At 45.1% G+C, this 23,229-nt stretch overlaps 1 protein-coding gene across 1 annotated transcript; it reads right to left on the reverse strand.

Moving 5' to 3' along the window:
- Positions 1 to 2,783: 2,783 nt before the first annotated feature.
- On the reverse strand, positions 2,784 to 23,118 carry HHLA2 (HERV-H LTR-associating 2). Its single transcript, XM_019523919.1, has 6 exons — positions 22,996 to 23,118; positions 11,505 to 11,592; positions 10,959 to 11,270; positions 9,720 to 9,977; positions 6,794 to 7,093; positions 2,784 to 2,959 (listed from the first exon to the last, which is right to left on the reverse strand). The coding sequence occupies exons 2-6, from the start codon at positions 11,557 to 11,559 to the stop codon at positions 2,784 to 2,786; spliced, it is 1,101 nt and encodes a 366-aa protein (XP_019379464.1). The 5' UTR covers positions 11,560 to 11,592; positions 22,996 to 23,118.
- Positions 23,119 to 23,229: the final 111 nt, after the last annotated feature.

A 23,229-nucleotide genomic window follows, 5' to 3' on the forward strand; every position in this document is an offset into this window, starting at 1 on the left:
CTGTGCTTTCAAGTTCCCCAGCCTATATGTATGCTGCTGGTTCTTTCTGCCCAAGTGCAATACTCGGCATTTGTCAGTATTGAATCCCATCCTATTCTCATTCGCCCACCCCTGTAACCTGTCCAGGTCCAGTTGTATCCTGTCCCTCCCTTCTAGCATGCCCACCTCGCCCCAAATCTTGGTGTCATCAGAGAATTTGAACAGGGTGCTTTTCATCTCCTCGTCCAAGTTGCTGATAACGAGACTGAATAGTATGGGCCCAAGGACCGAGCCCTGGGGGACCCTACTGCGCACCTCCCACCTGGTCGAATATGACCCATCCACCACCACTCACTCTCTGGGTGCAGCCCCCTAGCCAATTTGTGACCCATCTGACTGTGTAGGCATCAATGCCACAGTCACCTAGCTTTTTAATGAGAATGGGATGGGAGACAGTGTCAAAGGCCTTCCTGAAGTCCAGAAAGACTACATCCACCGCAACACCTGCGTCCAATGATTTTGTGACCTGATCGTAGAAGGCTATCAGGTTGGTCTGACAGGACCTGCCCCTAATGAACCCATGCTGGTTGCCCTTGAGTATCCTCCCACCTGTTGGTCCCTCCCAGATGTGCTCCTGGATAATCTTCTCAAAGAGCTTCCCCAGGACCAAAGTAAGACTAACGGGCCTATAGTTGCCTGGGTCCTCCCTCCTCCCTTTTTTTGAAGATGGGGGGCCACACTGGCCTTCTTCCAGTCTTCTGGCACCTGGCCAGAGCACCACAAGCACTTGTAAAGCCGTGCCAGGGACCCTGTGATGATCCCTGCCAATTCCCTCAGCACCCTAGGGTGGAGAGCATCTGGACCTGCTGATTTGAACACATCCAGCCCCTCCAGAAGTTCCCTAACTGAGTCCTTCCTTACCCTAGGCCTGGTGGAGTCACTCTGAAGTCTGTCCTGGATCCTTCTGGTTGAGAAGTCCTGGTGCCTGCTTCAAAAAATGGAGGCAAAGAATTTGTTAAAAAGGTCTGCTTTTTTATCTGGTGCAACTACCAGATTGCCAAGCGTATCCTGCAGGGGTCCCACGTTGCCCGGTGCCTTCTTTTTACTCCCTATGTATTTAAAAAAGGACTTTTTGTTGTCCTTGATCTTTGTTGCTGGCCCTAGTTCCGTCTCCACCTTAGCCTTCCTAACAGCCTTCCTACAGACTCTTGCTATGGATGTATAATCCTCTTTGGTGATAGCCCCCCACTTCCACTGGATGTATACCCCCTTTTTGGCTTTCAGATGTTCCTGAATGCCTTTGGTGAGCCAAGGGACCTTTTGAGCACTCTTGCCCCCTTTGACTCATGTTAGGACTGTCACCCTTTGGGCTCAGAGGATCATCTCCTTCAGGAACGACCACTTATCTTGGACATCTATTTTTCCTACTCTCTGGGACCGCAGTGCATCTCCTACCAATCTCCTCAACTCACTGAAGTTGGCCCTCCTGAAGTCAGGGGCTGCTGCCTTGCTGCAGGCCCTTGACACCCTGCGCTGGATGATGAATACTTGTCTCTCCTATGCTCGGCTCTAATTTGAGGCAGCACACACAGGAAGTTGGATGTATCAGAAATCAGGAACAGGGAATTGTGGGTGAGATTGAAACACACTGAAGGGAGGAATACAGAGTGGAGGGAGCTTGGCCTAATGCTCAGAAGAGCTTCCAAGCTAAGGGAGTAGGCTGGAATGAGAAGGTGGCCCTTGGGGCAGGATTATCAATTATCAGGTACCGCATAAGAATAATGGGAAAGTGTTTCCTGGGGGCTAATGTATCTAAACCAGTTGAAAATCTGGTTTTATGAGGTGCATCCTTATACTGTGGTGACCATTTAAGTGTGTTCCACCCTGATGCTCACCCAGGGTGGGTTTTTTTCAGAATCAAGAGCCTTCTGTAAAAGGAAGTTGTACCAACTTTGGAAAATGTTACCCAAGAAATCAACAATACCCGTCTTTCCATTTCTGGCTTTACAGGCACAGGGCATAAATATGGAAGAAGATAGAATACTAATATCTGAGGCTACTGAGAACATTTATATATAAATCCCAACTACCTGTAACTACAGAGACAGGATCCCAGTCACCACCTGTAAGCCTAACAGTCCCACATAAAACCAAGCAGATTTCAAAGCAAGTTGAAAAAGAAAATCCTCCTTACCTCTGAAGGTGACACAGGTTTTGGTTTACGGAGTCTGTTCTGTGGGAGGGAAAAAAAACCCAACTGTTATAGGACAAAGCCAAATATGGTGAAATACCGACAAGCTTAGACAAAGTTACAAAGGAATTAAGACCCACCCTTCCCCAGCTGGGCTACTGGGGGTGCCTCAGGAGTCAGGAACAGACAAAATAGTTTGGGGAGCTCTGGAAATGCAAGCATCTGCTGCTGCTTCGGTATGATACACAAACTAGGCAAATCCATCATACCTTTTTTTGCCATCTTGCAACCTAGATATGATGAATGCAGTTTCTTCTATTAATTTTGATTTTGCACTCAACCTCATTATGGCAATTTTTAATTTAACTAAGTACAGTGTGTTGCTCAAGAGAAAAACTTGACCAAGGCACCACCCAAAGTAGTGCAACCCAGACACTGGGTACAGAGAGTCATGGAGGCTGCCTGCAAGCCACAGGAAGTGGCTGGAAGAGGGGAATGTTAACTACAACTTTTTCCTTATTTCATTTTACATTTCCAGTCTTTTGCCAGTTTTTTAACCCAAAGCAGTTTTTGTCCATGTTCTGGTTCAACCTTAACACCTGAAGTTGTATTTTTACATGAATCTTGTACTAAAGTGTGTGGAAGGGTGTTTGCTAATGCCCACAGTCATACACACCTTCAATAAATAATATAAAATGCCGCCAATAACAGTAGTAATGACAATGCCGATGACAATGCCGATGACAATGCCAGTGCCAGATACAGATACAGCAGAATTTGTTCTTTCTTCTGAAAAAATATATTTTGGTTTAATTTCACATAATTAAATAAAAGAGCTTCATAATAATTCATAATATTACAAATTAATGTTTACAGTACCCCCCAAAGTATAGTAACCTGTCCTTTTTTAGTTCCAATTTAGAATTAATAAATTTGTAATGCAGATAGAACCCACCTTGGTCTGTCCATTAATATTTGATATCACAGTCTTAAAATCAAATACTTTTAATACAAGCTCTAAAATTCTGCCATCTTAAAAGAATACCAATTTAAAATGACAAATCCAAACAGTTGAAAGCATGCCACTTGTTATTTGCTTCTTTAGTCTCAGTTCTGGGTATTCTGTTACAGAGCGTGTGGATGGTTTATCCAACAGGCTGGTTAAAAGATGAAGTATCCTGGTCCTGTAAACACTCTCTGGTGTAGTAACCAGTACCACCAATAGTCCCTCTCCTCACTTTTTTATGGAACTCTTAGTAACTGCTAGCAAACTTGAAACATAGATTTTTACATTAAAGAATAACAACTGTCACCTAAAATTCAACTCCTGACTACTTGAAAGAAGACCCAAATAAAGGGCACCATGAATGGAGAATAAACTGTGTTGATAAATGCATATAAGCACTTTTTATTCAGTTCTACTTTACTGGAACAAGTCGTGGAAAAAATCTAGACATCACTGTGGACAGTTCAGCTAAGCCATAGGCTCAGTGAGCATCAGTCAAAAAAAATTACAGTATTAAGATGGATAAGGAAAGGGATGGAGAATCACTGAAAACAGAGAATTTTGCCTTCAGCTGGAATACTGTGTCCATTTCTAAATGCAGTAGAGCATTGATTATCTAGAACAGTGGTTCCCAAACTAACAGATTGTACACCACCAATTTAAAAACAATACAACATTAAGTACCACCAGCAAATTTTTGTCATATAAAGTAATTATAATAAATCTGTTAACAGGTTGTCTGCGTACAACTGGTGGTATGTGTACCACAGACTGGGAACCACTGATCTACAATGATAATTAGCGTAACAAAGTTCTGCCTCTGGTAATGTACGCGCCTACTGCATTACACAGTACCGCCATTTCTTTGCTGTCCATTACAAAAATTAAAGTATAGTTTTCAGTACTTCCTAGTGTGGTGTTTGCTTATCCAGAAAAATTGACCATCCAGAATGATCATGACACTGGTTATTCCAGAGAATCAATGCTGTACTGTACTCTAAAAGAAGAAACAGCTGAATTAGGAACATAGGCACTGACTTTTTTTTTTGCTTACAGACATAAAAAAAACCCAGTGCTTTACTTCTAACTTGGCACATTCCTGTGTTGAGCCCCACGCATGCCCAGAGGAGACAGCACAGTACTTCAACCCAGCTCTGTAGCATCTGTAAGGATCGGGTTCTTTAGTAGGGCTTTTTTGGTGCTTTTATCTAATAGCTGATTGAATCAGCTTTAGCTAGAAATGCCAAAAAGCCCCCCTGAAACACTTGATCTTTTTAGACATTCAGAGCCAAGTTGAAGTAATGTGCTGCTTCTTCCGATAGCGCAGGGGCAGGCCATTATTTCGGGCAGAGGGCTGCTTACTGAGTTTTGGCAAGCTGTCGAGGGCCACATGGGCAGCCCCGCCCCTTGACAGGTTCCCTGCCCCTGCCCCCTAACCCCTGACCTTTGCCACCCAAAGTCCCTCCTATTGTCCCCAGAAGTACTCCTTTCAGCAGGGGTTTTGCCATATCAGAAGCAGAGTGGCATCTCCTCCGGTGTGTTCCCATACTTTGCTTCTTACCCAGGAGGGGGACGCCCCATGCCCCACACGGCACACCGCAGCACCTCCCCACCCCCCACAGCCTTTCTAGCCCATCCTCTCTGTCCGCTCTTTGTGCCCCCTCCCAGTAGCAGGGCCGGGGGAGGCGAGGGCAGCGGTGCCCCTCTGCAGGCCGCACGTGCCAATTGGGTGGGGTGGGGCACTCACATGCGGTAGCCACCACCGCCAGCGTGCCACTGCCACTGTTGCTGTGCCCCATGCCACTTTCCTACAGCTGGCTGCACATGCAGTTCCACAAGCTGCTGATGAGCAGCACACAACTGGCGAGGTGCGAGGCCTGCCAGCAGCCCACAGAGCCACGTGTGCAACCAGCTGCAGGAAAGCGGTGGGAGGCACGGCAGCGGCTGCAGCAGCGCATGGAAGTGGCAGCAGCAGCATATGAGCCCCCCCTCCCTCCATCCATCTGGCAAGCCAGGCAGTGCGCATGTAACCCACAGGGAGCACCGCTGCCCACGCCCCTCCAGCCCTGCTCCTAAGCGCAGGCATGGACACACCAACCCCCCTCCTCCACCTGGTCCTCCCAGCCCCTTCCCCCTCCCCTGCCCTGCCCTGCCCCTTCCCCCCACACACACTTACCTGCTGTGGGGGGAGGGTTTCTGTGTATGTTTCTGTATCTGCATATGTGTCCATGTCTACTGCCTACCCGGCAGAAGCAGGCACATGGCACTGCGCGGCTTTTGGGGCAGTGGCAGCAGAGTGCAGAGTCCAGCCTGCAGCAGCATCTGCCTCCGCCCCATGCAGAGATCTGGGGGGCACATGCCCCCCAGGCCTCCACCAGGGAGCGCAGAGCAGCAGGAGCCACTCCCCCACTCCCTGCACCCCCTGGACAGACAGCTCTTGTGGCTCCCTTCCACACTCTACCCCACCTCTGCTGTGTCTGCCCCTGCCCCTACCCCAGCCCCAACAACACTCCCTCCATCACCATGGGGGCCTTGATCTGCCTCCCTCCCCCCACCCCTTAAAAACAAGAAAAAAATATGAAGAGGTACATGAGCTGATACTTTAAGGCAGAATGGGTACACTTGTTAAAAAAGGTTGTTAAAAATCCCTGGACTAACACAATTCAAATACCATCTCCATGCAAATACCTCACAGATATACATTTCTACACCAGATGCCTCTCTCCCAAATTATTTTCCATCAACCTGACAAAGTGCTCAACAGTTCTCATCTTAAGACAGTATCAGGAACTCTAAACCAGGTCCTACTTCAGTCTTTTAAGCAAGTTCATTTAACAGCTACAGCTTCTCAGGTGCTACTGGATGAGGAGATTGTGTTCTGTAGGTGCCACTACAAAGGAAGGAGATAAAACTCCAAATGACTATTCTCCTTATAATTTATTTATGTTATACTTCTATTAACCTGAATTTCATTATATTTTTTTTTGGCCTTTGGCCAGAAAACCCAGGCAAGACATGGAAGCAATAGTGGTAACTTCCCTGGAAAATGAAGGGAAGGAAATAACATAAAAGAGTTATCACAGCTGCAAATGTGAAATACCCATAAAATATAGGTATGCACACCCATGCATTTATGTTTGAAAAACAGATTGCTATAATAGCATAAAATCTAAAAAAGCCAAAACCCATGATTGCCAAAAGTAACCATTTGTCTTCCAGACCCTCATCAAGTGTGCAAAGGCCGTGGTAGCCAAAAAAACTTCTCCCTCAATACAGCATTGACAGTCTGAGCCTGCAAGTTGCTGGGCACTTTCATTTCCAGCTGAAGTCAGTAGGTATTGACAGCTCTCTGCACCACATGGGACCAAGTCCAGAAAGAGTTGCTGAAGGACAGACAATCTTTTGAGGTCAGTAAAGTGCAAAAATCTCAGCAGTCAACAAGGTAAACCTGTGTGGTTTTTCTGATCCAGCTCAATATTTCTCTAATAACACCACAATATTTCTTCCTCCCCATATCTTTTGAAGGACTCCTGAGAGAGAATTTTCCTTGACACTAGACAGATTTAACCATTTTCTCCCAAGGGAGGTCTAGCAATGGGGAAATCACAGCAACTTACCAACTTGTAAAGTTGTTATAGTCAGTTTTGTGTACTGAGGTGTTGAAACATTACACAGATATTCTCCCTGGTCATCTAGAGTCAGGCCACTTATCCTTAACTTATATTTAGCTGGCTTGTCTTTGTCCAAAGAGAACCTTTGTGGCAGAAGTACAGGGCTTCTTGATGTGCTGTTGAAGGATGCCAGAACAGAAGCAGATGCACTTTTTATTGCTTTCAAAGTAATAGTGTATGAGGAACTTTCTTCAGAAACTTCACATGGGATTATGGCAGTACCTCCTTCACTTCTACAAAGTAGATCTGAAATATATAATTAAAAGCATTACCTGTTAAATGGGAATGCAATAGTCAGAGGAAGCTGTTGTGAAGAACAGTCAGTTTTCAGAGCATTTTCATATGATTTAGTGCCTCATTATCAAAGAATATTTGAGCACATTGATATAATTGTGTTGAAAGCTTTTCCAAATGTATGCATACAAAAGCCACTTCTTTACAGGATATTTCAGGCACTGTAGTTGTAGTCCTAATATTTGTTAAAATGAAATTTAAAAACCCATCTCTTACTAAAGGTTTCAGATATTTCTTGTTGGGGTTTTTTTGCTGTGTGTTTTCCCCCCTTCTGTCTCCCTGCATAATACTGTCATCTTCCAAAAATCAAGCACTGAAACTGATTGGCAATAAGAGTTCATACTCTTGCACTTTCGCAGGCAGGTGTCTTGTGCCAATTTGATCTCTATTCACAGTCTAAACCAGTCAGTCATTCTCAATCATGGTGCAGCAGCACCCTAGCCTGCTGTGAGATCTATTCAGCAGTGCTGCAGGAGTGCCACATAATATTAGCACTGTTAGGTGTGCAAACACCTACATGATTCACAAGATAAATCCAGACATTTCAAAGAGGAATTAATAGTGACAAAGACTTTCTGACCTATTGCAGTCTTTCTGAGTTTTTTGCAACAGAAAAACTGTTCTTTGTTCAACAGAGTAAAAAATGAGTGAAAGCTAAGAACTGGCATTTTCTGAGGGGTGTCTTGAGTCTACATAGGAGGGCCCTGTGTCTGGAAAAGTTGAGAACCACTGATCACAACTGTGTGAAGTGCAAACAATAAAGACCACAAAGGATGCCATAATTTGGACTTTTACATATTTTCAGTTAACGGTTTAAATTTTTATAGCAAAGGTGACTGATTTTGTTTAAAATAATATTAAATTGATTTAAATATCATACAACTTTCAAATGGGTAAGGATCATTTCTGAAAATATCTGGATACCAATCTTTGTTTCTGTGCTCAATATTTTACTTTAGTCAACTATATAAAAATAAACAAACACTGGGTGGGGGGAAGCCTCAACTAGCACTATTTCACAATTCCTAAAGCAAACAACAGCAGTGGAAATAACTCATGAAATGTAATAACTAGCAGGGAAATAGTTAACATTGAGAAAATGACAATTTTTTATTGTATTACCCTTGATCTTCATTTTGGGTGGAGGAGACCAGGAAGATGCTTTACGTCAGCAAGAACTGAGCTTCATGCCTGGCTGTGTCACCATGGGCCATGACCGAGAAAGGCATGTTCCCACATTGCAGCCGGGGGAGAAGGACAACAGAGAGAAGCAGTGTTGGAGTGGACACAGTTTCCAGTTGTCCAGCCCTGGTGCATCTCCCCGCAGGCTGGAAGCTGTGCCCATAGCAGCACAAGTGTGGAGAAAGCCCCTCTGCCACTTATTCACTGCCAAAGCTGGATCAGAGCTGGGTTGTTCAGGCCCATGTCTGATAAAGATTATCAAACACTGGCCTATGCCAGTTATTTTTAACCACAGCAGCCTGGGGTTCCCTGAGATCCTTTCAAGGATGCTGGAGGTGCCACACAATGTTAGCACAGCTAGGTCTGCAAATAGGATTCACAAGATAATCCCAGAGGGCGCTTATACACATGCAGAGAGGTTGTAATTACAGTGCATCGGAGCAGACTCGATTAATCGAGCATGGGGATACTGGTACATATGACGCTTCGGGCACTTTTTTAGTTAGATCTCTTGTAGCCGCTCTAATTAAAACAACCAGAGATTTCACATGGGATTCCACAGTGTTAAAAACATTCTGACCTGTTACGGTCTTTCTGAGTTCTTTGCAAAAAAAGAATTGCTCTGTTGTTTTTCTGTGGTTAAAAAAAGTGTGAAAACCAAGAACTGGCATTTTCCTCTCAGTTCCTTGAGTCTAAAAAGTTTGAGATCCACTGTACCTTACATAATGCTTCCCAAATCTGGGCTGTCACATCTTTTAGACAGAGATGATCCTGCCTTGAGCAGGTGCCTGGACTAGATAAACTCCTGAGCTCCCTCCTGGCACTATTTTTCTCGAATTCTATTCTGAGTGCTGTTATAGTATAGAATTATTGCAGTGTAACCAAGCAAGACTAACTGCATGCATGGTCACCTCCAGCTGGCCATAGCAAAGGTTTAATATTTGGTGGAGTTCTGTCATAATGAGTTTGCATTGACTTCCAAGCTACTATATGAATGTGTAACAAACTCAAAATTCAAGTCAGGCTCACTATGGTCCACAAATTTATTTGCCGAACTGTTCTGTCTTTGAAATGATGCAAAAATCGTTATTATGCAACATAGGGCATATAAAACTGCTTATATGAATCCAACACAGAGCAAATCAGGTGTAGTTCACAGAGACCTCTTTGTGGAATGATTGTCAGTGAGTCATTTCTATTTCACAGGCTGGCTGGCCATCCCAGCTTTCTGATTATCTGAGCCATGTAACCTTAGTTGAACATGATGCAACCTTAAATCTCATCTCATTGCCAAGCCATCACCATGTAGATGCACTGCTTTCCTTATGGACCAGCTCTTCAGAAAGCTCTTCTGCACTTTATTTGGTTCAAGGAATGGAAAATAGTTCAAACCCACCTGCCCTCTTCCAGTCAGCAGTCCAGATCTGATCCCCAAACTGAATGCGACACACATAAGAATAAGCTTTGTCTGTAATAATCTTCTCACTTCTAACTGAATAAAGTCCATCCTGTGTTCTTTCGGTTCTTGTGTCTTCCCTTGATATACAGCAGTCTTGCCATGTAATATTAGGCTTAGGATAGCCAAGAAAGGCAGAACATTTCAGTTGTCCCTCAGAGTCTTGTTTTTCATATTCCATTGCATAATGAGGGGGAGCTATAAAGACAAAAATGTAGAAGACAATCTCCAGAGCAGAGCTAAACACAATTATATGCATTTACTTCAGATTACAGGGTGTGTTTACATGTTCATTAATGTGCTGTAGCTACTGCACATAACTTTAGTACTTGCATAACTAAATACTAAATTCATGTACAGTAACTGGTGCTACTGCATACTAGCACTGGTGCACAGCTTTTTAGTGATGCTAACTGTGCAGTAGCCTAACACTACTGTGCAGTTAGCATCTTGTGTAGACGCACCCACACTGTAGCGTTCACCTTATTCACATTTCACTGACTTCCAAACTCCCCTTGGTATCCACACTGTACTGATGGCCATCCAGTATCCAGTTCCCTCCTGCCAACCTATAGCCCTGTAGTAACTGTCACCTCCAATTATGTGGAGAAGTTCTCAACCTCTGCTGTAACTTACTTGTAATATATTTTGTAGCTGAAGTGCAATGGTAAAGTACAGAGCTGCCCAGGAGTGCAGAACCTCAGAGTCTGGGGCAGGGGTTGGGCATCCAGCCCACATGGCTCCCCACAAGTCAAGAAATTTGGCAGCATGGGAGCAGTGGCAATTAATACCGCCACCACTCCCTGCTGCCAAATTCCCAAGCCCTGTGCAGTAAGATCAGGACCAGGATATGCCCCCTCGCTCCCCCTGCATGGCTGAATTGGGGCTGAGCCACATTCCGCCCCCTACCCTGTCCCCACATGGCTGGATCAGAGCTGGTTCATGTCCCCTACCTCTGCCCCACACCTGCAGCTGAGTCAGGCTCCTGCCACACCTGCCCCACACACTAGATTGGGCCCACAGACCAGATCCAACCTACAAATTGACCAGGCACTGCCCAGCCAGCCCATGGGGCAAAAGCTTGGGCACCACTGGTCAAGGGTATTTCAATGTCAAGTGGCAAAGAAAATGAAAGGATTTGCTGCTTGAATCTTCATGTGTTTTAAGGGTTTTGCTCACCTTGTATGGACAGTTTGACTTCCACTTCTGTTCTCGTTTGTTTTGTCCCCACATAGCAAGAATAGAAGCCCTCATCGGCCGGGTGTAGTTTACTCAGTTTTAAGGAGGCATTTCCACTGGGAATTCCCTCATGAAAGAGGGCTGTTCTACCCCGGTATTGAAAGTCTTGGCTTGCTAGTTGGTCCTGCCCACTGTAGTAGCTGTGCACATTTTGGAGTTCTTTCTTCCAGTGAATTACTACTTCTTCACCACGTGGAAAGGAGCATGGCAGAATGCAGTCTTTGGAAACCTGCCCAGTTACTACTTCAAGTCCTGTAAGTGTGGAAATATTTATGAACAAAATAAAGAGAGTAAACTAGGTGAGTCTCTATGCTTTCTTCTTTCTCAAATTTAAATCCAAGCTGATTCTCTACTTCTAGCAGGTTTCACTCCATGTTTAATCATCTGTTCTTCTTATTGCATCACAGATCCCTGGGGCAGGACAGGGGTCTGCAGTCATAGTCTCACTATACCACAACCCAGCACTGTTCTCACACCAAAACTTACCTAAAACTACAGTACATGCATGCAACAGGAAAATGAGATGGAAGTGCACCTTCATGTCCTCTTATCTTCATAGTAGTTTTGCTTCCAGCTAATAATAAAAAGGAATACATATGGTGTAAATTCCTCTGCAATGCTTTTCCTTTCCTACCCTTAATTATGAGCATGTAAAATATACAATGTTATTTCTATCGTATGTGCTAGGGCCCTTTAGAGACCAAATACAGGTCTATGTTCTGTAGACTCTGCCCACTAAGGGAGCTACTTGATGGGAAACTAGTGCATTTTTGTCACACATTTGTGTGGCTTAATGGTGTCACACATTACACGTATGCCAGTTTTGAGGGTTTTAGATGAGTTTGCATCATTGCAAATTGCAATGATAATGATGCAGCTGTTAGCAAGCCCCCGCCAGCCATGAAAGACGTGGGTAGGCTCTGCAGAAAAAAAAGATCAGGCCCCTTGCCAATTTTGCTTTTAGCAGGCTCCTGAAGCCAACAGGATGACAAGAGCCGTGTGGGAACAGGCTGGTTTGTTCTTGGGGCAGCACGGGGAGGTGACAAGAGCGTGGCTGGGTTTCTGGTGGCTGGAGAAGTTGGTGGAACAATGCATAGGGTGCGGGCATGCCCAGACAGGCTGCTAGCTGGCTGGATGCTGCCCCAGTTCGGAGGCACCCAATCCAATGCTTCCCCAAGCCCGCTCGGGCTTCCAGCACCCCATGCACTGTCCCCAATGCCTTCTCTGGCCACCAGCACACCCAGCTTGCCCCTGGGGCAGCACAGAAAGGTGGCAGGAGGGCAGTAGGGTGTGCAAGTGGCTGGAGAAAGTGGCAGGAATGGTGCGTGAGGTACTGGAAGTCTGGGTGGGCTTAGGGAAGTGTTGGATCAGGCATCTCCAAACGGGAGCAGCACCTGGCCAGCTAACAGCCTGCCTGCACTTCCAGCACCCCGTGCACAATCCCCGCTGCCTTCTCTGGCTGCCAACAAACCCAGACCCCCTCCTGCTGCCTTCCCATGCTGACCTAGGGGCAAGCCAGCCTGTTTTCAGGCAGCTCCAGGCATCCTGCCAGCTGCAGGCATCTGCTGAAGCCAGAAGCAGTGAGGGGCCCAATCCTTTTTCTTTTTTTTTTTCCAGCAGAGCCTAGTCACCTCTCTCACAGCCAGAGGATGAGCTACCAGCAGGCTGAGCAACCCCTGAGTCCTTCCCTCTCCAGCAGCAGCACTCCCTAGGGCTGCCCAGGCAGGCTGATAGCTGGTTGGGTGCTGTCCCAGCTCAGGGTCAGGGAAGAGTTGGATCAGGCCAGGTGCTGCCTCCAAGTTGGGGCAGCACCCGGCCCGCTAGCAGCCCTGCGGGTGCCACTGCCATGGAGGGAATGACATGGGGCCCCTGCAGCTTAGGGGCCACTCAGCCCACTAGCAGCTTGCCCCTCAGCCCGAGGCAGGCTCCAGCTGTGCCAAAAAAAAAAAAAGATCAGGCTCCTCACAATAACGTGATGGAAAAATTGAAATGGGTTTCAGTTAAAAAACAACCATTTCAATTTAGGGGGCAGAGAATAAAACCCTGAGGACTAAACCCCATCATGCGTACAACTGCCCTAAATCCCTTATTCTGCAGCTTTGCAGGTAAGTAGAAACTTGTACCAACATGGAGCTCCACTGGCTCCAAAATTTATATATTTTTAAATGTACTGATTCTCAAAATGTTCCAGTAAGGCAAGGAAATCCTATTGCCCCTACTTTTACCAATTAAAAACAGAACCAGAGAGCAGTTAACTGCTGTACCCAAAATCATCTAGGAAATCTGTCGTGGAGCAGACTGAAGCCCAGATTTCCCAATTCCTCATACAGTTTCCTGAGTCCCAAGCCATTCTCCCCCACAATGTTGTGTGATCTGGGGCTTCACTAAGCATACATATAAGAGGATGCTAGTCTTAAATATTCAAAATCATGATTGGGGCCAGAATATCATGAATGGCTTTAAAACCATGAGATATTCTATATAGGGATATTCTAAGTCATGGGGGAATTTACTAATTTTCTCCAGTGGACTGTGAGTAAAGTTCCCATTCTGAGGTCATTTCTCAGCATCCCCACCTCTCAGCATTGATTGGCAGAGAGTCCTGCCCCTTAGCAGTGATTGAGAGAGAGGCCCTGCTCCTCAGCTCTGATTGCCGGAAAGGCCTGGGTGGGGGAGGAGGGATAATGAAGCAGAAACCATCTTGTCTGCTGACCTTTGTGCCATCACACCAGCTAGAATCTTCCCCTCCAAGCAGTGAGGGGAATGTGCTAGCATTTTATTTTTATTACGGGTTTTTTTGTTGTTGATTTTGTGGATTTTGCAAACAATCCCAGATTTTGTGGTTTCCATGAAATCAGAGAAACCACAAATTAAATTGGTCCCTAATTATACATACATACGTAGTTCCCTAATTAATACATACATACATACATACATACATACATACATACACACACACTTTTTTTTACTGCCTTCTCGTCTTTGGGTTTCATGTTTTCAAGATGTTCTCTGTAACCTTGAAGATCGGTAATGTAATGTAAAAATAAATCAGAACTGAGACTATGACACGGCTGTGGGAGCCTGGGCTTTTTAAAAACTGCCAGAAATCATATGAGTTGCAATACATGACAAAAGGTGGTAACACTGAATCAAACAAGTTCACTGTTGGTTCCAGGGAGGAGGAGAATCTAGCTGGTGGCTGGGAGCCTGCAGACATGTTCCCCTAGCACTGGCCATGGCTCTCTGCCTGTGCTCCCTGTTTTCCGAATGGGAGGCAGGAAAGGCAGCAGACGGAGCTTGTTCGTGGGGCTCCCCAGCTGGTGCTGAAGGTTGGGGTGGGCGAAGCCTGCCTAGGGAGGCTCCAATACACATGCCCCACCCTCCAAGGGGCTGAAACCCCCCCTACTGAACTCCCTCCACTACCTTTCCCCCCTCCCATTCTGAAAACAGTGACAAGCTGGGAGGCAGAGCAGACAGAAATTACAAAAGATGGAACATTTTGAAACATCTTTATCTGAAACTTCATGCAATGAGGGGTCAGATTTTCACCCACTCAGCCATTTTTATGCTGTTTGCAACTGTGTGCTTGTGTTTGATCATGGCTATAAACTGCTTCCTGTCGCCAGATAAGACAAAAATTGTCAATTCTGTCTGCACCCTTGTTTACATCTCTGTACATATGCAAAGGGATCAAGAAAGGCCACTTAACTGAAGTACCCAGAACCATGCAGAAGCAAGGGGTTGGCAGCTTGTTGAGAAGATGCTTGTTTTTCCATGAGCTAGAGAATAAGCCTTCATTATTGTTACAAAATCATAAATATTCAAAATTTGAGACCTATGCTAATCAGAGCTCAGGTAGAAAGAATCAAACAAAAGTGTGATACCATCCAAGTGGGCTCAGTGGATAATCCTGATCAAGGAGTATATATGATGGTTTCTGCTGGAGTCAGAGGCCAGGTTGCAAAACCCGTGATGATTCTGCTGATCTTTTATATCCAGTAGTATAGACCCTGCATCTCTTGCAAAGTCAAGCTCCTAATATATGAAATACTGCCATATTTTTAAAGCTTGACCTCAGAAAGTTATTTGCTTTCCCACTCATTCTTAGATAGAAGAAAATGAGCCTTTAACTCCATAGACTTTCTGACAGTCCATTCCTAGCATCTGACAAAGTAGGTTTTGCCTACAAAACCATGCCTCTCTAAATCAGTTAGTCTCCAAGATGCTATACCTTCTGCCTGTCTTCTAACAAGGCTAACCTCTGTACTCCATCCATCAGTTATAATATATAATTATAGAGAAAATTCCAAGCAAATTTCTGCACCTCCAAAATGAGATACATCCAGTGCACCAAATGCCCTGATGGAAAATATGTAGGAGAAACAAAACAACAAGTTTGTACCAGAATGAACGCACACTGAAAATCTATGAAAGACAAGAATACCCAACAACCTGTGGGACCACATTTCTCCACTCTCTCTCCAATCTCTCGGTTCTAATCCTCAAAGAGAATTTACAAAACACCTTTCACAGACAAGCCCATGAACTTCACTACATCAGTCTCCTGGATACACAAAATCATTCACTAAATATAGACATTGGATTTATGACACATTATAACCTGCCTAACATCTGACTCCCAGGTAAATCCTCCACTTTTTGCCAGCTATTCTCATTCCCCTCCCCACCTCTGTCTCTTATCCTTCAGCTAGAGATACATTCATTCCCCCTTACCCCACTCCCCACCTGTCTCTCACCTGCAGACCACCTCAATTTACATTTTAACTGACTGGCTTTCTTGCATCCATAATGGCCTCTGGCTGCTTTACCACTCTATCCAGGAAGAGCACAGACCATCTGCAGACACTTCCTCAGCCTGACGAAGGGCATTGGTGCCCAAAAGCTCATTAAGAATTTTTTTTCCGACTATCTGAGTTGTTCTAATAAAAGATATCGGATTTACTCAAAGAACCTTGTCTGCCTATGTCCTTAGAACAACACAGCTACATCCCTGAAGCCATTTTAAAGCAATTTTAGCTTTAGGTAGGAGGTTTCACCTAAATGGTTTCCAAGAAGGAGCAAGTCCCTTCAAAGTCCTAGGCAGGAGGAGTTAGGATTCTAAATAACGCTGCTAAAATCTAGTGGTACAGCTGTTGCCAAAATCACAGTGCTTGTAACGAAGTTTTCTGTGAAAGAGTTGACATGGAGTCCAAGTTAATGAATCTACAGAACATGCATCTGCAAATACAAAGGTATTTTTGCTAGAAAACAAGGGTTGGTCAGGCTATGACGAGACCTTCCTGACAAAATATCAGTCCAGAATAACATCAAAATCCCTGAGACGATTTCTGTGGTATCTTACATTGTTTACAACAGGTTCCAGTTCAAAGACTGTTCTCCAGAAACCTGTAAGAATTTAGTTATTTTGAGGCTCTGGAAATGTGGTACTTGTATTCTTACATTTTAATGCATTCTAAATCTAGGAATGTAAGGTGACAGTCTTTTATTTTGTATTTCTCTCCATTTCTTAACAAAGCTTGTTTCATAAAGATTTAGGCAGCTGAGTGGGATTTTCATGCAATCCTACCTCTGAGGAGAAGAGCCAGGAAATCTAATGTTAATAGAGTTAGAAGATAAACAGATTTGAAACCTTGACATTTTCCTCTCATCCCAAGCCAAAGGGCGTGGACAGTGCACAACAGGAAGGTACTAAGATACTAAACAAGACAGGTGGTAAGAGATTCACAAATAGGGATTTCCTTCCTTCCCTCTGAGAAGCCCAACAGACTGATACATACTGGTTCAAGTAATAGTGGGAGGCAGTTTTTTCCCCGTTTGGCTTAGCAAAAAGCATGCTATTGCTTTATCCAAAACCATGCTGTAACAGTTGTCCATTCAGTTGTTACTACAGTGTAACATACCACAATAAATTCTGCTCTTAAAATCTTAAGAACAGAAAAGAAGCAGTAGTCAGCCCAGAATGAAGCAGCCCATTTGCTAAGAATTTCATGCCAAGAGCTTATATAGAAGGGAGCAGTTAGCTGGGTATTATCTGTGAAGGTCACTGGACTTTGGAATTCATTTCAAACTTCTAAACACTGCATAAGTGTATTTCTACTCTGGAAATTCAAAAAGGAGTGCAGTTTTAGTCTTCGAAAACGTGTAAATTAAATTTTATAGAAACTCAAACCAGCATTACCCAGAAAATCTTCTGCCCAGAACAGTGTACAATTAGAACAAAAAATGCCTATGTAATAAAACTATAACCAGATCTTAAACTAATAGAGACGCATTATTTCTTGATATACTGTAGCATTCCATGTTGCATTCTTTCTTTTAAATTTGGGAAATGCAATCATATAGCCATCATTATTTTGCTTTCTGTAATTGCTTATTTGCTTTAAATTTTGTTTTGGCTAACAAAACATACACATAAACAACATTCTCTGGTTTCTATTTGATGTACCGGGATCCAACAAAATGTGAGACATTTGTTACAGGTTACTATTTAAATAAAATTCACCAAAGTAAATGAATTTCATGTTATGAAAGCATGAATTTCATAGAGAAACCAAAGAGAAATGGGTAGTATTTTACTACCTTTCCAAACTCTTCTTTCAGCATAACTACTGTAGATTTGGAATTAATTGGATTTAGGGAAATAACTTGCTATTTTTATGTGCTTAGAAAAAAGAAGATGAACTGGTTTAGTTTGTTTTACTTAGCAGAGAGCATTTCAGCTTGTTGTCTTATTCTGATAGTAACCTGGCAACAGATTATTAAAGAGCTTGTAAAAGTTTACAAGAATTAGGACTGTTAAGGTTTTGAAGAGCTTTACAAATAAAGTAACCTCAAAAAGCTTGTAGGTAGTCAATGAGGCAGTTATATGAATACAAAACAAGGTTTTTTTCTTTCAAGTCTTACATTCCAATACAAGGAAACTGCATTAAATACATTGTCTATCTTAGCATGTGCTCAGTAATGGAAACCAACTCTGTATTGATTAAATGCAGCTAATGCTCTGCGTGTGCGTGTGTGTGCGCGCACATATGCATGCATGCGTGTGTCCATCTGTCTATCCATCCCTTAAAAATAGGCATTTGCTCCCCCAAGAAGGAATGAGCACTGGGCCTGGAGGTACTGCAATAACAGGCTGGCCTCTCGAGCACTGGGCCTGGAGGCAGTCCTAGGCTGGCACCTGAAGAAGCCAGAGCAAGCGCCAACACACTCACCTAGTGCAAAAAATGTATCTTGCTTGCTACTAGCCAAAAGACCGAGGAGGAATGAAGGCGCAAAAGCAGCCCCCCATTGCCACAAAATTGATGGGAACATACAAGGATAGCTTAGTGCAGCCCATCTAAATAAGATGCATGATAGATGATAGTGCCCACTGGACACAGTCTCCCTCAACACCCGCTCTTTTTCAAGTCATGTCACTATGCTGCATACATTTCAACTTTCTTTTCACTCCAACAGCTGAGCTGTATCTTTCTTTCCCATTTCCAATTATTCCAGTTTTTTCACCAGCTTTAAATACCTGGAAAACATCACCAGACAGGGCCTCAAACAATTCACCCAGAATCCCTTTGTCAGCCCCTCTCTCAGTCTGTCACGTGTTTAGCAGGGTTCCTGGTTTTCTGTTTAAAAATCCCAAATTCTCTTATAAAAAATCCAAAACTCAGATTAAAAATCCAAAGTTTGTATTTTTCCACAATTAAAATGAAACACCTTTCTCTCTGTGTATATACATATTTATATATAGGTATCAATTGAACACAATGTTTTATTGATAAATTTACAATTTTAAAGCAATTAGGAGCCTACCACTGCTTCAAGCTTTATAATAAAATAAATTCTAAATACCTATATATTTTGGTGTTTGATTTGGGGTTTTTTTCTATTATGGAAAAACAGAGTTTCCCCTGCCATTGGCAGAAGGCTGAGGCTCACAGGGTTTAGCCCAAACACAGGGCAGTGTTGGCAGCAGGTAGGGCTACAGGGCAGCCTGGGCACAGGCAGCTGCAGCTAGTGGGGGAGGGGCATGCACAGACACACAGCGCAGCCTGCAGCAGCCTGGAGGCATGTAGAGCACTTCTCACAGCAGCAGGTAAGTCTATCATGGGGAAGAGACATGGGGGTGCAGATCAAGGCCCCCATGGTGAGGGAGCGCTCAGCACCCCCCCCAATAATATTTCCTCCCTCCTCCTATGCCCCGTGCCCCATTCTTTCACCAGGACATGGGTCTAGCCACAGCTGTCCCCTCACTGCTTTGTGGTCCTGAGCAGCCTTGATCACAGAATCATAGAAAGCTAGGGTTGGAAGGGACCTCAGGAGGTCATCTATTTCAACTCCCTGCTCAAAGCAGGATCAGCCCCAACTATATCATACCAGCCAAAGCTTTGTTTAGCCAGATCTTGAAAACCTCCAAGGTTGGAGCTTCCACAACCTCCCTGGGTAACCTGTTCCAGTGTTTTACTACACTCCTGGTGAGAACATTCTTCCTAATATCTAACCTAAACTTCCCTTGCTGCAACTTGAGACCGTTGCTCCTTGTTCTGTCATCTGCCACCTCTAAGAAGAGTCTAGCTCCATCTTCTTTGGAACCCCCTTCAGGTGGTTAAAGGCTGCTATTAAATCCCTTCTCAGTCTCCTCGTCTCCAGACTGAATAAGCCCAGTTCCCTGAGCCTCTCCTCCTAAGTCATGTCCCCCAGCCCCTCAATATTTTTGAGCTGGGCATCCCATGCTCCTGCCCCACACCCACTCCCTCTCTCACTGTGGGAGCTTCAGTCTGCACCCCCTACACCCCTTCCTTCCCACAGACTTATCGGGACACTGCTCTCCATGCTGCCAGGCTGTATTCCTGGCTGCGTGCATGTTGCGGCTGCACACATGCACGTGGCATTTTTTGGTGACATTGGCTATATGGGTCAAAAAAAGCCGATTGCTGATAATAGGCAGACAAGGTTCTTTGGGTGAATCTGGTATCTTTTATTAGACCAACTTAAATAGTTGGAAAACAATTTTTAAGCAAGCTTTTGGGTTAAAAAACCCTTCCTCAGGCTGAGGAAGTTTCAGCAGTTGGTGTGTGCTCTTCTTGGATGGAATGAAAAGTAAAAGAAGCCAGAGGCTGGTCTGGTCTGTATACAAGACAGGCAGTCAGGGAAGATGTAGATTGAGGAGTCAATGGGTGAGAGACCGGCTTCTATTTGTCTCTTCAAGAGAAAAATAGAGGACATAAAGGCGTCCGGTTTCATATCAATAGAGGACAGAGGACAACCAGACTGTCCTCTATGATGGCCACCCTACTCAGGGGACAAGCACTTCTATTACTGTGACTTGCTTCCTGTACACCCTTGGTAGAGTTTTCTTCAGTGGTGCTCACCAAATGAGACGCACAAAGGTGGGGTCAAAATTTCAGTGCCACAGAAACAGTATGAAAGCATTTTTTTTCCAGAGTAGAAAATAACTGTCAGTAGGATGATGCCCAGATTCTGTTCTTGGGCAACCAGAGAACATCAGTCCTAAACTGTTTGTGATCTATGCAGAAGGCATGAGAAAGCAGATGAGGTAAGAGACTTATATTGATCAGCATGACATTCAGAAGTCTTAGAAAGCTGATAACCCAAAGGGGCAGCAATGAGTTGGACAGTGGCAACAATGGTGTGCATGGCACCACAGAGCATTTATAAAAGTTTATACCCTAGCTCAGGGCTGGCCAGGTACTGGCAGCATCTATGTGTAGCACACGGCAGTTAAAGGGACAGGCAGCACAGGGAAGACAGGGAAGAAAGCAGCGGCAGATCAGGCAGGGCAAGGAGACTGGAGTAGCACTTGGGTACAGAGCTAATTTGTTCCACTCCTGCCAAAAATGTTGGCCCCAACCTAGGGTGAGCACCCGTCACTAACTGGGCAAGACAGTCCCAAAATGGGAACATCAAGTCCCGGTCCCAGGCTGCATGACTCCAGGACAGCATTTGTCCCAGATTCACAGTATCATGTGCAGGAATCCAGGTTTTTCATTCACCACAGAAAATGGCAGGTTTCCCCTTCCAGGCTGGCAGCATTCCAGCCTGCAAGGGACTGCTGGGGATGCAGGGGACACCACATGCATGCGCATGCCCCCACTCATGCACCTGACTGGGAATACAGCCAAGCAGCATGGAAAGCTCCCTGCAGGTAAATCTATGGGGGTGGGGCATGGGAGGGGAAGGGGGGCACAGATTAAGGCCCCCACAGTGACGGAGGGAGTGGGGCAGGGGCCAGGGCTGGGGGCGCTGCCTAGCCAGGGCAGCACATGGAGCCTGGGGCCAGGGCATGGAGTGGGGCAGAGCCACCGCTGGGTGAACAGGGGGCACATAGCTGGCAGAGAGTTCCCAGGGGAGAGGCAGCAGGGTGGGGAGCCCCAAGCTTGCAGTGACCAGCCAACATCCATCCCTGCTCCACTCAGCTTTGCTCTAGCCATGCTGCTGGCGGGGGCGGGCAGTAGGGGGCTGCAGGCATGTCTCGCCTTTCTGTTTTGAAAAATGTGGTCATTCTACCAACAGTGCCCTGGCTTGTTCTTTCTGTTACCACAGCTGGTCCAAACAATCAGGGTTTTGTCTGTATAAAGCCAGCTAGACAGCTTGTCCCTCCAAGCCTAGCTGTCCTGCAAAACTAGCTCTTTCTTGGTTTCCTTCAACGGCTAGGTTCGCCCTAGCAATCTCACTTTATACACACCCCACAAAGAATCTCAAACAATAAATCATGCCTTTCCCTCCCCGCCCTCCCCCCTTCTTACAATCAGTTTCTGGAAAACACGTACCTCTAGGGCTTGGTTTCCAGTCAGTCCGCCTGTCAAGTGTTTTACCCTGAGTGCTACCTTAAAATCCATTTACGTAACCTGTCTGCAGTGCCAACTCTCCTCACAGGTCAAGCCTATCCCATGTGCTGCACCTGACCTTGCAGCCTAGATGGGAAGGAGTACACACTGGGTGCACTTTAGCTCCTATCTGGAAGCACCTAGATATGCCCTTACTGTTCCTTGGGATTTGAGTCATCATTTATGCAAAGTTGCCAGTAAGTAAAATGAGAGGAAAGTTCAGAGTTAACTTCTTGTATATATAAAGGAGAAAGAGAAAAATAATTATGAGGCTATGAATGTATTGATTATATATAAATAAATAAATGAGAGAGAGAGAAATATAGATATATTTATCTATATAGAGAGAGAGCTATCTAGCTAGCTCTCACTCTCTCTCTGTGCTTCACAACTTCAGCAGCAGCTAACTACTGCTACATAGTTTGGAAGCAGGTTTCCTTCTTTCAAAGGCGAAAAAAAGCATAGCTGTTTGGCTGGATTATTTCTTTCCTACACTAGCATGCAGGCTGGATTTATACAAATCAAAGGCTAAACAAACCATGGTTTGTTTGTTTTTCCTGGTTTATGCCTCACCTACAGTAGTGTACAGGTTTGAGTTATATATATCAAAGGCTAACCAAACAATAGTTTTGTTTTGTTTTTTTGCTGGTTTATTTCTTGTCTACATTAGCGTACAGGCTTGATTTATATAAATCAAGCCTGTACGCTAATATAGGCAAGGAATAAACCAGCCAAAAAACCTGCTTTGTTTTGTCTTTGAAAGAAAAAAGTCTGCTTCCAAACTATGCGGTAGTTAATCAGTTGCTGCTGAAGTTGGGAAGCACTCATTAAAACAAACGTTGGAGATGATTGCCAGGAGGAACCCAGCCAGGGCACCGCAGCACCCTGGAGATCCTTTCATTCGCCTTGAGATCCTTTCAAGGGTGTGGCAGGGTGCCCCACACTGGGGCAGCAAACCCGATTCAGGAGGGAAACGCAGAGATTTCTGCGCTGCGGGCTGGGATCTCTGCCACAGAAGCTCTGCTCTCTGTCCCCTTGGAAGAGGAATGAAAGCTGCGGCCCCCGGCCCGAGAGCACCTGCTGCGCCCACCCCCAGCCCTGCCGTGCCAGGCACTTACCTGTGGCCCGGTCGAGCCTGGCGCTGGAGCAGCGGGCTGCCAACTCAAGTTGCTCCGCGCGGGCTGAAGGTGGCAGCTTGCACCGTCCCACCCCGCACTTCCAACCACAACTGACAGCAGAGGGCGATCGCGCTTTGTGTGACCCTGGCAGGCACCGGCTCATGCTGGGCGCGTGAGAACCGGCGTGCGTTGACGTGTTGTCAACTCTCATGGTTTTACGGCGTTGTTCTTAAC

This window comes from Gavialis gangeticus, unplaced genomic scaffold (genome assembly GCF_001723915.1).
Source record: "Gavialis gangeticus isolate Ggan-Ray unplaced genomic scaffold, GavGan_comp1, whole genome shotgun sequence".
Classification (NCBI taxonomy): domain Eukaryota; kingdom Metazoa; phylum Chordata; order Crocodylia; family Gavialidae; genus Gavialis; species Gavialis gangeticus.

What these genes read in the sequence shown, in the direction of transcription:
- HHLA2 (XM_019523919.1), bottom strand. Translation starts at nt 11,559, where the DNA reads ATGAAGGTGCACTTCCATCTCATTTTCCTGTTGCATGCATGTACTGTA. An exon ending in TGCATGTACTGTAGTTTTAG is followed by an intron (nt 11,271 to 11,504) that starts GTAAGTTTTGGT and finishes CCACACTTACAG; the next exon opens with GACTTGAAGTAGTAACTGGG. An exon ending in AGTCAAACTGTCCATACAAG is followed by an intron (nt 9,978 to 10,958) that starts GTGAGCAAAACC and finishes TTGTCTTTATAG; the next exon opens with CTCCCCCTCATTATGCAATG.